Below are 14,521 nucleotides of genomic sequence, written 5' to 3' on the forward strand. Positions count from 1 at the left end.
GCTACGGAGAATCCTGGCAAAAAAATTAACAGGATTTTCCGTACCTTTTTGCCACAGTGTAGTTAAACGAGTACTAGTTACTCATACGAGAATCCTAGTAACTCTCACCAGATGATCAGTTGCAGTAACCAGATCGGGTGTTGTGACATTTACCAGGTGTCTGGTTAATAATCCTGGTAAATTTTACTAGACTGTTCCGTAATTGGCACCATACGTAAAACTTCGAAATATTCGTTTTAATTGAAATGTTCGGGTGTCAAAAAGTAAACTGCAACCGGTTTCGTTATTTTCGGAGTCTTAAATCCGAAAGAAACACTGGGAGTATTTCCCTGAGCCAGACACGTAGAGAGTCACCTGGTGGGGATCCCCTCGACCCACAGGCGACGTGGTGGCGCAGTGGTAACGTGCCCGTCTCACAAGTGTGAGATCCCGGTTCGAATCCGGAGGAGAGGAGGAGGGAAAAAAAACAATTCAGAGGTTGTTCGTTAACGAAATCGACGTCACATCAGGTTTCATCACTACGAAAAAATATTTTATTAAATTTTGGACTTCTTATTTCAGTTTTGTAAGCACATTAACTAACCAGGATGTTTGGTAAAAACTACCAGAAGGGGACCTGGCGGCATTGTGAGGATAACTATAAATCTGGTACGGTTTACTAGACTGAGGCCAACTAGACAGTTTAGTATTTTTTACCAGAATTCTAGTTGAGTTATATTCTATCAGACAGTCTGGTATTTGGTACCAGGATTCTGGTTATCGTTACTAGACTTTTTTTTCAGTGCGGAGTTTTGTTCCCATATGGGCCAAGTCGAAATTCCGCTTCCCTGAGTTTTGTTGATTTAGGCCCCAAAAAGAACAAAACTCAGGGGAGCGGAATTTGGACTTGGTCCATAAAGAAACAAAACTCCGGTACGCCTTTATCAACAAGGAAAAACTGTTCCCTTGGTTCCAGGTGCTACACTTTTTGAATTATAGTCTTAAGTGCAAACTGTTGTCGTAACAGCCCTGGTATCGTTTCGGTTTGGGTATCATCCCTGCTTCTGATTGGGCGAGAGTAAACTGGGGAAAAACCGCCCAGTGCGAGGCCAGAGTGGAGGTGGAGGGGGGACGCTGCCCGGCCGGGAGCCTCGGCATACAGGACATGAGCCCCGTCCCGTTTGAGCCCCGATGGTTTGAGCCCTGACCTGAGCCCCAACCTGAGCCCGGGTTGAGCCCCGACTTGAGCCCCGACCCAAGCCCCAATTTTCAGAGCCCGGATTGAGCCCCGACCTGAGCCCCGTTTGAGCACCATTTGAGCCCCACTTGAGCCTCGGGGCAATAAATCATGCAAAAATGCGTGGTTTCAGGTCGCGGGGCTCAAATGGGGCTCAAATGGGGCTCAAACGGGGCTCAGGTCGGGGCTCAGTCCGGGCTCTGAAAATTGGGGCTTGGGTCGGGGCTCAAGTCGGGGCTCAACCCGGGCTCAGGTTGGGGCTCAGGTCGGGGCTCAGACCATCGGGGCTCAAACGGGACGGGGCTCATGTCCTGTATGCCGGAGCCTCGCAGTGCTAGCCTCGCACGGGGCGAAAATCGCCCGGTTTACTCCAGCAGTCGACCGTGCGCATCTCTGACAGAGAGGGTCCCTACCCCAGCCTCCCCACCCCCGTACCTCCACGAGGAAGTGGGCTGGGCGAGGAGGGAGAGGGGCAGGTCAGCGCCGCTCACTTGTTGGAGTCCACGTGGCGCTTCACCCCACTGCTGCCAACTAGTGCGGAGCTGGGTGCCTTGCTGCTGCACCAGCGCCGCCAACACGGAACGCAGAACCAACTGCTGTGGAGACGGAGTCGAGCACAGCCCGAGGGACCACAGCTGGTGCCACAGCACAACGCGCGACAGTGGGTGAGTCAGTGTGGCCGTAAGGTTTGACCGAGACAGGGCTTTTCTCGTCCCAAGCGGGCGCTCTTTGCCCAAGTCCTGCATGCATCTGCCCTCTTCGCTGCAGCCAGGCTTGCCAGACACGTCCGACCCGAGCGCGCCCGTCCCCCTGAAGCGCCGAGCGCGTCCGACGGCGCCCGAAAGGCGGCCCGGGCCCGAGGGCCCGACAAGATTTGGAAGCGCACCCGAAGTCACGAGCACCCGATCGGTCCAGCGCGCGCCCGGATCGGCGAGCCCCTGCAGCCCTGCCGATTGATTCCGGGTGTCGTTTCCATCGCCCTGACCCTCTCACACCTAAGCGGACGCTCCATAAAAGGGTGAGAGAGACAGAGCGACTAAAACGACTCTCGTTACCAGTGTGCTGTTTGCGCCCGTCGGGCGACCGAGGCTGCTTCTTGGCAGCCCGGAGGCTCCCGAAGCCACCGGAAGGGGAATCCAGCCCCGCCTCGCCACCCCCCGCGCTCCGTGAGGAATTGGGCCGGGCGAGAGGGGGAGTTGCTGTCCATAGCGACGCGACGTGTTTGATTCAGCGTGATGTATGTTGCCCCTCAGTCTGGAGCTTAGCGCCCCGCGGCACGGACCACCACAACAAAGTTTGCGGAGTGCAGAGCCAAGTGTTGTGAAGACGGAGTCACTTTGTAAGCACCACGCGAGCTCAGCAGCTGGTTTCTGCAGGCGAGTCGGTGTGACCGTGAGCTAACCCAGACAGGTCTGTTCTCGTCCCGCGCCGACACTCTTTGTCCGCGCGGCCCCTGGCACACAGTGGGCTGAAACGCCTAAAACGCGATGATAATTCTGGAGGGGTCCAATCAAGGCCGGGATCGGTGTCTAGGGGTTTTCAAGTGCGAGGAACCCATTTCTGCCCGAAAAATGAACGACAAGGGCGGATCCAGTAATAGTTAGGGGGTAAACCGCAACGCCTATGGCCACCAAAATTGATATCTGGAGGTTTTCAGAAGCGAGGAAACCATTTTTGACAAAATAAAGCTCATAAAAGTTAATGACGGGGGTGGATCCCGCAATTGAATGCCATTCTATTATCCATTTACCCACTTTTGGAGCCACTTTTCTCGAAAACGGGGGCAAACGGGGGCAAACGGCGACATGCACTGGAAAGTGGGCGGCCCACTCTACCACGGACGTATCTCGGACCCTTTCGCAAATGTTCGCAACTCTGCTTATCTCAAAGTGAAAAACGTCCAAGACACGATTTTACACTTCTTTCTCCAGCTTGTTTCTTCTGAACAAGTAACCAAAATGCAAATGTGGGGAATGCTCTGGATTGGTCACATCGTCAGCTTTCCAAAAATACATAACATGTTGGGTTTATCCTTAACGAGACGGCCAGTAGAGGGCAAACAGTAGACCAATGACAATCATTGCGCGAAAACCTGAAAATGTGCCAATTTTGGCGTTCCCCCAGGGCTCGCACGTATGAGATATTGGCAAACAAATAATTGTCCCCTATAGCCCAGACCTTCCTTGAAACTGTCTGATAGTTTGTTAGGTTAGGTTAGGGTGGTCCAATCATGGATCACCCCACCAGCGTTTGGACACAAAGCAAGGTATGCATACAGTAGTCCCAAAATATCAAAGTAGTCCATCTAAAGTGCACGATGAAAAATTTTGAAGTGACTGCGGTGATTGCTTGGCCCAGAATCAGGGGTGCAAAAATCACCTTTTTGAACGTCATTTTTCCATCGATTTTCGGGGGCCTGTTTTAGGTGTCTTTCTAAATGCCACCCTGCAGAGTACAGAGACGCAGTTGCAAACTTGTCAGATTCACATCGAACAGTCAAAAGGTCAGTCCAAGCAAGGAAAGACAGAAATTAAGAATCTGGCAACCCGGTCTTCAGATATAGACCCCCAAACAGAAATGATCCATGTTTGGTACCCCGATCCATATTCGGCACTTAACCCTATTTTACGAATTATTATTTGTAAAATTACAACACAAACTGTTGGGGGGGGGATTACTGTTGTAAAATAACGACTTCTCTGAACAGTGCCCCCTTTTTTGTTCTGGCATTGTCACACTGTAATGATTGCGAGTCCTCTGGAACACGAACGTGAACTCTGTTTCTTTCACAGGATTTAGTGCAGCAAGTACGTGTAGACGACTACGGGACGATCAGGGAGAACACTCCCTGCTGTTGGTGGCGATGTGCTCGAAGGCAGGGCCTTCGACGTCTAGAGGACCACTGGAGGACGAGCCCATTGGCGATGTTGACGTTGGCGACGAGGTCGTGGAGGACACAAGGTACGGACGGTTAAGCAAAAACAAAAAAAAACAAGTAGCCAATTATACAACAGTGGTAGTATAAAAATGTGTCTCGTTCTTTACCACATAACTGTGTGGAGAGATGTTCTGATCAGTTTTCACAAAACTGAAACCTTGAGTATATGTTTTGAGAATAATTTAATTGTGAAAGACTGATTATGCAAGAAAAAAAGAATGAGTGGCATAACATTATCGGTATTTGAACTTGGGTTTATAGATTCAGGAGCAGAGAGTTTATCCAGTCACATATTCACATCACGCACTGACCCAGGCGAGAGGCTACCCTACATATGCGGGCGCATGCGCATGCGCACTGGCACTGATCTTAGGTTAGGGAGGGACTGGGAATTAAAAAATACGCGAGCTGAATGCTATTAAGTAAATAACCATTTCTCATTTTCTTATCCCGATGAAATCTCACGATTAGTTCTATGGAACCACGAAAATGCGATCACTCTATCAAAAATGTCCTGTAAATGCCGTTAATTTATTACCAGTTTTCACTGTAGGTCAATTCACAGCGTTTACTGTGATCTGCTCACGGGATTCACTGTGATCGTGTTCGCGGTGTTCACTGTGATCTGGTCCCCAGTAAACACTGTGAGTTTGACGCCGCTAAGCACCGAAGCACTGCAAATCAGGCTCCAATTCACGGCGTTTACTGTGGCCAGATCACAGTGAACACTGTAACCGAGATCACAGTGAACGCCGTGAACTAGTTCACAGCAAACGCCGTGAATTGCATAACTGCAAACATTGGTAAAAAATTAACGGCGTTGACAGGACATTTTTTGTAGAGTGATTGGGAACCATTTCTTTCAATGTTACGTCGCAAACACGTCTATCTAACAGCTCCAAATGCGGTCGCGGGACTTAGCTTACAGAACGCACCCGTATTTTTGGCGAGCGATAGCGAGCCCTTGCCGTGTTTGGGCGCTCCGAAAAGTGACTGGTCGTGCGTCTGTCTGTCTGTCTGTCTGTCTGTCTGTAGCGTACACGCTCACGTTTCTCAGCAACTACAACACTAATAGTTACCAAATTTTGCACCGAACATCCCCTAAAGGTCCCACAGGGGGAGTTTATTTTATATTCACGATTACTACCGTTTGAAATATTCAAAACATCTTTTTGAATTAGGTTCTTAGCGTGGTTAGGTTGGCAGCATATATAGCAATTTTTCATACTTGCGGCCGCGGCTCTCAAATACGGGACTGGCAAAACATTGGCAAATAAAACAAAATAGAGAGGAGAAGGGCTTAGAAGTGAGTTCGGTCTTAGTTTTTCGATATTCTACAATGATTGAAACCCCTCCGGAGTGTCAACACAGTGAAATACGGAAAATGAAAGTGACAATTATTACGCGTTTCGTCCGTCCGTCCGCCCCCTCCCCTCCCCCGCCACAGGGGAAATGTTTTAGTCAGTGGAGTGTGTTTGATCGTTTGATAATTGCAAGAATGATTTGGTCTGTTTAAGTTTTGAGAGTGTATTTCCATTTTTATTCTCAGACATTATACTTTTTAGTTGTTTGCTTTGCTCAATAACAGTTAGAAAATAGATCAATGCAATCTAAAAGTACAAACCAGACACTAATCTTGCCAAAATAAATAGTCTTTGCTGACTCTTGGCACTGACTCTGGGGAAAGGCTTCATTGCAATGCTGTAAGTTTACTATAGTACTAACCTTAAAGATAACTATATGGTGAGTGAGAGTAGCGCATACATGGTTTGACATTGACATCTGATTCAATGAGACGATTCAGTGACTTGGTCATATGATTTCATGAGACGATTCTTTTAACTTCATCATACATTGTCTGCGACAACTGGTAATTTGTGTCAGTCATGGTTTGAGTTGGCTGTCTTTTTAATTTATTCAGAATGTTAGGTAAATACTTATGCTATACTGTTTTAAAGATTAAATATCACATCATGACTATCATTATGAATAAGATTAACTTGCGTTTAGCAATAAGTGGGCTCGACATTGAATTCAATGGAACGATTCATTGGATCTGACAGAAGGTCTTCTCCGTAAAGTAGTTGCAATCAGCCTGCCTGTAAATGTGTCTCTTTTTAATGAATTGAGATAAATCAATGAAGTTTCATCCACTAGTTTAAAATAAAAGGGAGATAAAAGGCTTTTTAGGTATTACTTATAACATTGTGTATTCATAAGTTCAATAACAAGGACATATCGAATGGTAATTGAAGCATTTGTGAATCGTATTAAGTAATTCAATGCTGGCTGTTGAATGTTACTCGACTGAGTAACAGTGTTAGGGTTCATGTTACGACACAATGAACTTTACTTTTCCAAATATTTACCAATTTCGGACCAAAATTTTTGAGTCGAGTTATACATAGTTTCCTGCAGTTTTTGGTGTGCTGATCACGAAAATGACTTCCAATTTCATCTCAGACCTTTTCTTTTCCAAATATTTGCCAATTTTGGACCAAAATTTTTGAGTCGAGTTATACATAGTTTCCTGCAGTTTTTGCTGTGCTGATCACGAAAATGACTTCCAATTTCATCTCAGACCTTTACTTTTCCAAATATTTACCAATTTTGGACCAAAATTTTTGAGTCGAGTTTTACATAGTTTCCTGCAGTTTTTGGTGTGCTGATCACGAAAATGACTTCCAATTTCTTCTCAGACCTTTTCTTTTCCAAATATTTACCAATTTTGGCCAAAAAATTTTGAGTCGAGTTTTACAGAGTTTCCTGCAGTTTGGTGTGCTGATCACGAAAATGACTTCCAATTTCATCCCAGACCTTTCCTTTTCCTAAAATTTACCAATTTGTGACCAAAATTACAAAGTTGAGTTTCCCATTGTTTCCTGCAGCCCGATAGACACTCGACTATCTTTGCGAGCCCGATTTAGACTCGACTATCTTAAATCAGGTCGCCTCAAAAAGCTAGCAAAGGAAACTTTAGATTCTTCGGAACAATTAGATAATCATGAGTGGTAATGTCCGAGGTATTCATCGCAAAGTCCAGTCTTTTCCGAACACGACGGCATATGATTTATACACGTAAGTACACAACAACACACAAAAATATTGAGCTAAAAGTTAGAACACGCAGAATTGAGAACGAGCTCGATTAAAACCGAGGGGGCCACCACTCTCATTTCAGGCGTACACAAGATTACGGGATTACGGGAAATTTACTAGGGATTACGCGTGAAATTTTCGAAAATTGGTTCGGAAACGTTGAAAAATAGCTCAAAAACGTTGAAAAATGACTAAAAACGTTGAAAAATGACAGAATTTTTTCAAGGATTACGTGATTACGCCATGGATTACCAGAGATTACCAGCCAATTTGTACACAGGATTACGGGGGTGGATGGCCCCCTCGATTAAAACAAAATACAAGGAGATTGTAGTCACGGAGTTGTCTCAAAAGTTTGAAAATATATAGGAGATGAAATTCCTTAGTTGTTTGTTCGCAATAAACTATAGTTTGGTTGTAATTGCCGTAAAAACAAACGACCTAACCTCACTTTATTTTTCAGATTGCGCTTTTTGAGATGATTCTCACTCGAGTAATTAAGGGGGCACACCAGTGAAAATCGACAAATTTTTGCCTTCTCTTTTATTTTATCTTATTTTTCTGCTATTCATCCCGAGTCGAAGGCCGCAAACCCCACCCCGAAATTCCGATTACTTTGGCTTGTGCACATTTTTGAAGTTGCTAAAAAGGTAATTATTTTTGCATATTTTTGACCAATTGTTAACGTTCAGGGTTTTCACTTGAACTTCAATTACAAATCCCTTGAACCACCCAAACGCAGTTGAAAAGAGGGACATTTTGGTGCAAACTGAACTAAAATACGTCAAAAGACGCATTTATAATCCGAAAAAACACGTCAAATCTATGTTTCCACTTAAAGGGCTTTTTCTCTAAACACCTTTTTTGTACCTTTGTGCCACTCTCACGGGCGCAAATATTAAGATAATTTAATGCGGTTTGCGGCAAAATGTTCGTTACACTTGCCTCTATGGTCTGAACCTCGGAAATGGCCATCCCACAAAAAGGACGTGAGCTGCAGCCATGAAAGTGCGAAAAAATTGGTTAAAAAATTTGTTTCTATTTTTGCCCTCTGAAAAAACAAATTTGAAATCACTCTTTTGGCATGCCCGTGGTTCAGACCATAGCCACATGTGTCCTGTTGAGAAATTTTCAAATCCCGTGCGCGAAGCTCAATCCAGAGAGGCGGTATCGTGGCAGGAGTGAAGCAAGGTCGTTGAAAAATGAAGTGCACTGGCGCTTCATCTTGCCATTGCCACCTCGCTCTCCCATACTCATTTTCCTTTTCTTTGACATAATTTTGAGCCAAGAATAAAATATCAATCGAATACATCGGTTACTTTTCTCAGAATGATCGCTTTTCGAAACCTCTGCATTTTCACTGGTGTGCCCCCTTAATTTGAGCGCAGTATAATCATCTCTTAGTATGTATCTGATAAGTGCCATCAAAAGGAAAACTACTTGTAGAATTCATATTGATTTATGAGACAATATGTGTAAAAACTGAGATAGTCGAGTCTCCATCGGGCTCGCGAAGATAGTCGAGTGTCTATCGGGCTCGTGGAGATAGTCGAGTGTCTATCAGGCGCGCGAAGATAGTCGAGTGTCTATCGGGCTCGCGAAGATAGTCGAGTGTCTATCGGGCTCGTGGAGATAGTCGAGTGTCTATCGGGCTCGTGGAGATAGTCGAGTGTCTATCAGGCGCGCGTAGATAGTCGAGTCTCCCTGGGAGGTGTCGCAATGGTATGTTACGAAGTCAGCTGCAACACCATAATATGGAACATTTTCACCATAATATGGAAAATCTTCACCGTAGAACATTTAGAGTGTGCACGTGCACATACGCTTGCATTAGAATGAGAATGTGGCAAGTCGCAATAGCTCAGCCACTACACGCCCTAACTAAACGAAGCGTACGGGTAGTATAAAATGAAAAGGTTGTTTTTGAGAGCCTTACCAAACGGCCACACGGCAAGAACGGTTCCTGGTTTTCCCAGGAACTCCCTGGAATTTACCCATGTCATCACAGGCTATCTGGAAAAGCAGGAACCGTTTTGCCGTGCTGGCGGAGGACCTCCACTGACGCGCGCTGCAATGATGAATTTCTTGTTGTTCTCAGTGTCCCGGGAATTCAGGACCTGCCAACTGAAGTTCTGCTGAAGATCTTCAGCAACCTGACCGATGGATTCACTCTTCTCAAAACCATCCCCTCCGTTTGCCGGCGGTGGAAGGAGGTGGCGTCTGACCCCGCCGCGTGGCACGGCGTGTCCATTTCCGTAGAAGCCAACAGGTGGCAACCGTGCATTCAGACAGTCGTCCTCGAACGCGCTCCAGCTGTTGAAAATTTGAATATCAGTCTTTTCCTCCGACCTCTTGTCCTACGAGACCCCCCCGACTACCGTTTCATCCAAGCGTTAGGGCGACTTCTTGTGCACCGGGGACTCTTGATAGACGTCGAACCACCAAGATGCATACGCAAGGCGTACCTCGAGTTGGTGTGGCGTAGCCGACACCACCTCAAACGACTGACCCTAGCCTTAGACAGTACGACAAAGACGGACTTGGGTCATAGCTGTGTGCATGTGCTCTCGCTACTTCCCTGTCTGCAGGAGTTGATACTCTACGTCGAATCTGACTTCGTGTACGAAGGGGGTCAACTGCAAAACGCTCTTCCCAATCTGAAATCAATCAAGGTGATCGAGAAAAGGACAGGTTCCAGGCAGCATGATCTGATCAAAGACCTTTTGGTGGTTGGCCTTGTCCGTGCCAAATTTCGCCCCTGCTTCCCGCCGAGACCAGATCTGCTCCCAGCACTAGAAAACTGCAAGAACCTGACGCACTTGGTTGCACACTGGGACTTTGCCCCTGTCTTTAGGAGTCTGCCAGCCCTCAAGTGCGTTCACGTTCAGTTCCTGTGTGACAGTCCACGCCGGATCAAAGAAATTAAGCGGGTATTCGTCTCTGCGTACACGCCAACGTTAGATAACTTGTACGTAACAATTGTGTGTAAAAACTGTGAGGGATGGCAGAGCGCCGTATCAAAGGCGTGCCACAAGGGAATTGAGGCCGTGGAAAAATTCAGATTCCAGGGCACGGCACGGTATTGTACCTACACTGGTAAAACAAAGGCATTAAAATTACGCCCTTTAGGGCATGAATACACTTTGCGCCCTTCCCAAGGGCATGATTCATGCCCTTGGGAAGGGCGTAAATGGTATAGGAATTTTATGCAAAATTTTAATGCCCTTTCCAAAGGCGTTAGTGATTTAATAATAATTTTAATGCCTTTCTTTCACCAGTGTAATTTGGTAATGACTACTCACACTGGTGGGAGACAGGATGGGATCTCTCTACAGAGCCCTTTATTTCAGGCATGAAGTGGCGCCTTATGATCTTGTTTCAAGATGGGATTGTGATTAGTGTGTCCCGCCCCGCTGTGCGCATGCCTTTTGTTTTGTTTCAGAAATGCAAACCTTGAATGTTTGTTACTCTTTGAATTGGATTAAAATAGGCTATGAAAGTGCGTGCCAATGCACATGAATCTGTGAAGTATCTTCCCTTAATGTATTTCAATGGTGACTTTAAGCTTCTTTTCGAAAAAAAAAAAAGCAGATATGGATCTGCTTCTTTAGCGAGGTTTGATGGCCCCTCTGAATCTAAGACCAAACGATCTGGAAACGGCCTGTGTTTACTGTCCTACACTGCAAACTCAATTGTGCATGATTTACTGCGAACCGTCTCACGCTTACAATAGTGAGTCACGTTTGTCCCACGCTTGTAATTGTGAGACAACGAGCAACAAACAACACTGTGGAAAAAAACAAGGTAGGTTTACGCCAGACCGCGTCTTGTCGTAACAGGCTTCGCGATGTCTCGCTGCCTGTTCCTCCAATCCGCGCCTGGCGTACCTACCTTGGCCTGGTGCGCTAGCCTGCCTGCGGCAGGCAATGGCTTGTCCATTGTCGGTTATTTTTTAACTTGTTGAATGCTGGGGGGCTTCGCCCCCCAGACACCCCTACATTCTAAATAGAGTTGTTTTATCTACAGGTAACACGATCTTGACCCTTGTCACTTTTTAACTTGTCGGGGCGCCCCCCAGACCCCCCTTTCTCCAAGCCAGAAGTGATCTATCTGCAGAAAGCTCTATTTTTCACCGTTTTTTAGGTGTTTTTCGGCTATAAAAACTGAACCAGTTGAGCTAGGATGGTGAAATTTCGCGTGTGCCGAGCCAAGAACATACCCAAGAAGTGTGCAAAATCTCACCGAGATCGGCCGAGCCGTTCAGGAGGAGTAGTGCGGACAGACAGACAGACAGACAAAACTTTTCAACCCCACTGAAAGCCTAACAGGCTTCGCTATCGCTCAGCCAATAACAGTAAATCCTGTGGTGGTTAGTACAGCTGTCACTGTAGTTCAGAGTACAGGATCTACTGTACTTTTTAAACAGGACCTACTGTACTTTGTACGGGATTTACTGTACCACAGGAGTGAAGTACGGAATATCCTGTACCAGACAGTAGATACTGTAGCCAGGCACGGTAAATCCTGTGTTCTGAACTACAGTGAATCCCGGCAAAAAAATTAACGGAATTCACTGTGTTTTTTTCGCACAGTGAAGTATGAGACAGGGTTTGTAAGCGAGGGTTCTGTAGCATTTAACCACGGGGAACCACATGCAGCAGATGTGGGACTAACCGTGTCTCACACCTCTTAGTGTGAGACAAGCGTTGTCTTAGACTTGCAAGCTTGGGACGTTGAAAAAATTGTGACAAAATGTTACGTTGCTTTGAGCATTGCGTCTCATTCGTTTGAATGAAAATCAGCTATATACTGTACTGTATTTTCTTATTCACATTCAAATGAGTGCTCAAAGGAACGTTTCATTTTGTCAAATTCATTTCGACGTGATGTCACGTTACTGGAATGAGAGTGATGGAGCTTTGTAAGTGAGAAATCTTTGGGAACATTGTGAAGCACAATGTGGCCTATTTATTTTTTCGTTCCTGCATGTCTGTCACCCTATTTGATGTTTATTCATGTTTGATATGTTGTGTCCTGTTTAAATTTAATCTCTGCATGTCTGTCCCTATTGATGTTTATTCTTATTCAATGTTTTGGGTCCTGTTTAATTTTTTATTCCTGAATGTCTGTATTAATTGATGGTTATTCATATTTAATATGTAGTGTCCTATTTAATGTTTTATTCCAGCATGTCTGTCCTAATTGATGTTTATTCATATCCTGTTTTGTCCTATTTTATTTTCTTCGTCTGTCCTGATTGATGTTAATTCATATTTAATCTGTTTATTACGCTGTCATGTTAATGAAATTAAATGTCTCTGTAATCAAATGTACCTAGAAACAATTAAAAAAAACTATTCTTAAATCTTTTTTTGAAAGTTATGCATTTATTTTTTTACGTGGTCACACTTGGTATGGCATGAGTTCAAAGCCAAATCTTGATCAAGAATCAGCTGTCACAGCGCCCGGGAGAGCCAAAAACGGGGCCGACAGCCGACCTGTTGCAAAGATCGTCAACGGGTGGATCGTGTTGGATCGTGCTCGCCAACGTCGGTCCGGGTCGGTCCCGAGTCAAGCCCTGGGGGGCGTGGCACAGTGATGCAAAACGGTAAAAAGTCGCGCAAAAAGCACTTTTCGTTGATTTAGTCCATCCCTAAAGGGACTGACGTTTTTGAGCGCAGAAAAGATCGAACTACATGGTGGCGGAACTCTTTTCTGCCACAAAATGGGTAGGCCTATCTTTTTATGGCGCTGAAATAGAGCAATTTGATGCAAAAACCAAATAGAGCGACATGCGGTGCGAAAACTGTTCGTTGTGGCGGCATTTGCAGAACAAAGTGTAACATGTTGTATGTTTTTGGAAAGCTGAGGGTTCAAGAAATCCGCTACAATTGCTACAATTAACGGCAAAGCTCTTAGTCACTAAATATTCGCCGTAAAATAATAGCCAAATTTGCCATTTTTGTTGATTTCGAAGTGGAATAAGTCGAGTTGCGAACACTTGCGAACCGGTCAGCCACAGCCACATGGTAGTACCTGGGGCCAACTTTAAGGTCTGTATGGTGTCAGGTTGCGAAAAGTTGCGCTTTTCGAAAGAATCGACTCCAAAGTCGCGGCTTTGTCACAAATGACTGGTCAACTTCCATTTCCCGAACTTAACCATAATCGTTTCTCCTTAAGTTCCAGCTTTAGTTCCTACCCTGTGGTGGTTGTACACGTTCAATCTCTTCAGAAAAGAAGTCAGCGACCCTAAACACTTCTTTTCGCAAAATTTGGCAGCGTAACAGTGTTACCCCCTAAACTACTAAAGCTCCGCCCCTGCTGTGGTAGTCGCACATGTCCATCCTTTCAGAAATAATGTCGGCGACCCTTAAAACATCTTTGCACAAAATTTGGCAGTGATCAAGCGCAGCGTTACAGTGTAACCCCCTTCAACATTCCTAGATCCGCCCCTGTAGTGGTCGCATACGTTGAATTTCTTCAGGAATGAGGTCAGCGACCCTCAAAACCCCACAGCCTGAAAATTGGCAGTGATCAGGGCACTCTATAATTTTGAGCGACTTTTTTCGGTTTTGCATCACTGTGCGTGGGCCCGGCCGGCGACTGACCCAGCTTCGAATCCCGGCAGAAGCCTGCATTTTTGTCGGTCTCTGGTACCTTTCAGGTTCTTGAAAATGAATCTCCACGGTATTTATATGTGCCGTGAAATGTTAGTTGCGGTTGCAGCTCTGAAATCGCGAAAAAAAATTATAGCGCCGCCGGGACTCGAAGCTGCCCTTACCAAAACGAAAGTACGAAAGGAGTGTGGATCCTGGAGGATATTAGTGTGCATTGGTGTGCCACGGTGCTAATTCAGTAGGCCCCAGTGCGTCCTTCGAACTTTCCTTCCGACAGTAGGTGTGCCGAAAGTACGACCAAGGTGGAACTGTGCGAAATTGGTGTGTCCAGTGCTAATCCGGTCCACCTCAGATCGCACTTCGTACTATTCGCACTTTCTTCACACCACTTCGCATTGGTTGAGTTGGAAGCACGCCTCTAACCTATACCAGTTCAAAATAAGCGAAATTGAACAGTCAAGTTTTTTCCCATTATTTTCTAGTTGTTTCAGATTTGCGAAGTAGTTGAAACTTTGAAATGATTGCCTCCAATTTCTTCTTTGATGAAAGTATCATATTCAAGATAAAATTACCCGATCTAACGTTTGTAGTCTGAATTTCGGAGCTAATAACCTTGTTACATATTAAACAAGTGAACTTAAAATAAAATGA

The 14,521-nt window shown here is 45.4% G+C and overlaps 1 protein-coding gene across 1 annotated transcript; it reads left to right on the plus strand.

Annotated features, from left to right (window-relative positions):
- The first annotated feature begins 1,549 nt into the window (after positions 1 to 1,549).
- On the plus strand, positions 1,550 to 10,544 carry LOC117653146. The gene is made up of 4 exons (XM_034398569.1): positions 1,550 to 1,881; positions 4,009 to 4,177; positions 9,352 to 10,413; positions 10,532 to 10,544. Exons 2-4 carry the CDS (start codon positions 4,080 to 4,082, stop codon positions 10,542 to 10,544), a joined length of 1,173 nt encoding a protein of 390 aa, XP_034254460.1. The 5' UTR covers positions 1,550 to 1,881; positions 4,009 to 4,079.
- Positions 10,545 to 14,521: the final 3,977 nt, after the last annotated feature.

The sequence above is a fragment of the Thrips palmi genome, unplaced genomic scaffold (assembly GCF_012932325.1).
Source record: "Thrips palmi isolate BJ-2018 unplaced genomic scaffold, TpBJ-2018v1 HiC_scaffold_8, whole genome shotgun sequence".
NCBI lineage: Eukaryota > Metazoa > Arthropoda > Insecta > Thysanoptera > Thripidae > Thrips > Thrips palmi.

Bases quoted from the DNA above. Each gene is read 5' to 3' on its own strand.
- LOC117653146 (XM_034398569.1), top strand. From the start codon at position 4,080: ATGTGCTCGAAGGCAGGGCCTTCGACGTCTAGAGGACCACTGGAGGAC. The intron at 4,178-9,351 runs GTACGGACGGTT...TGTTGTTCTCAG, and splicing joins GAGGTCGTGGAGGACACAAG to TGTCCCGGGAATTCAGGACC.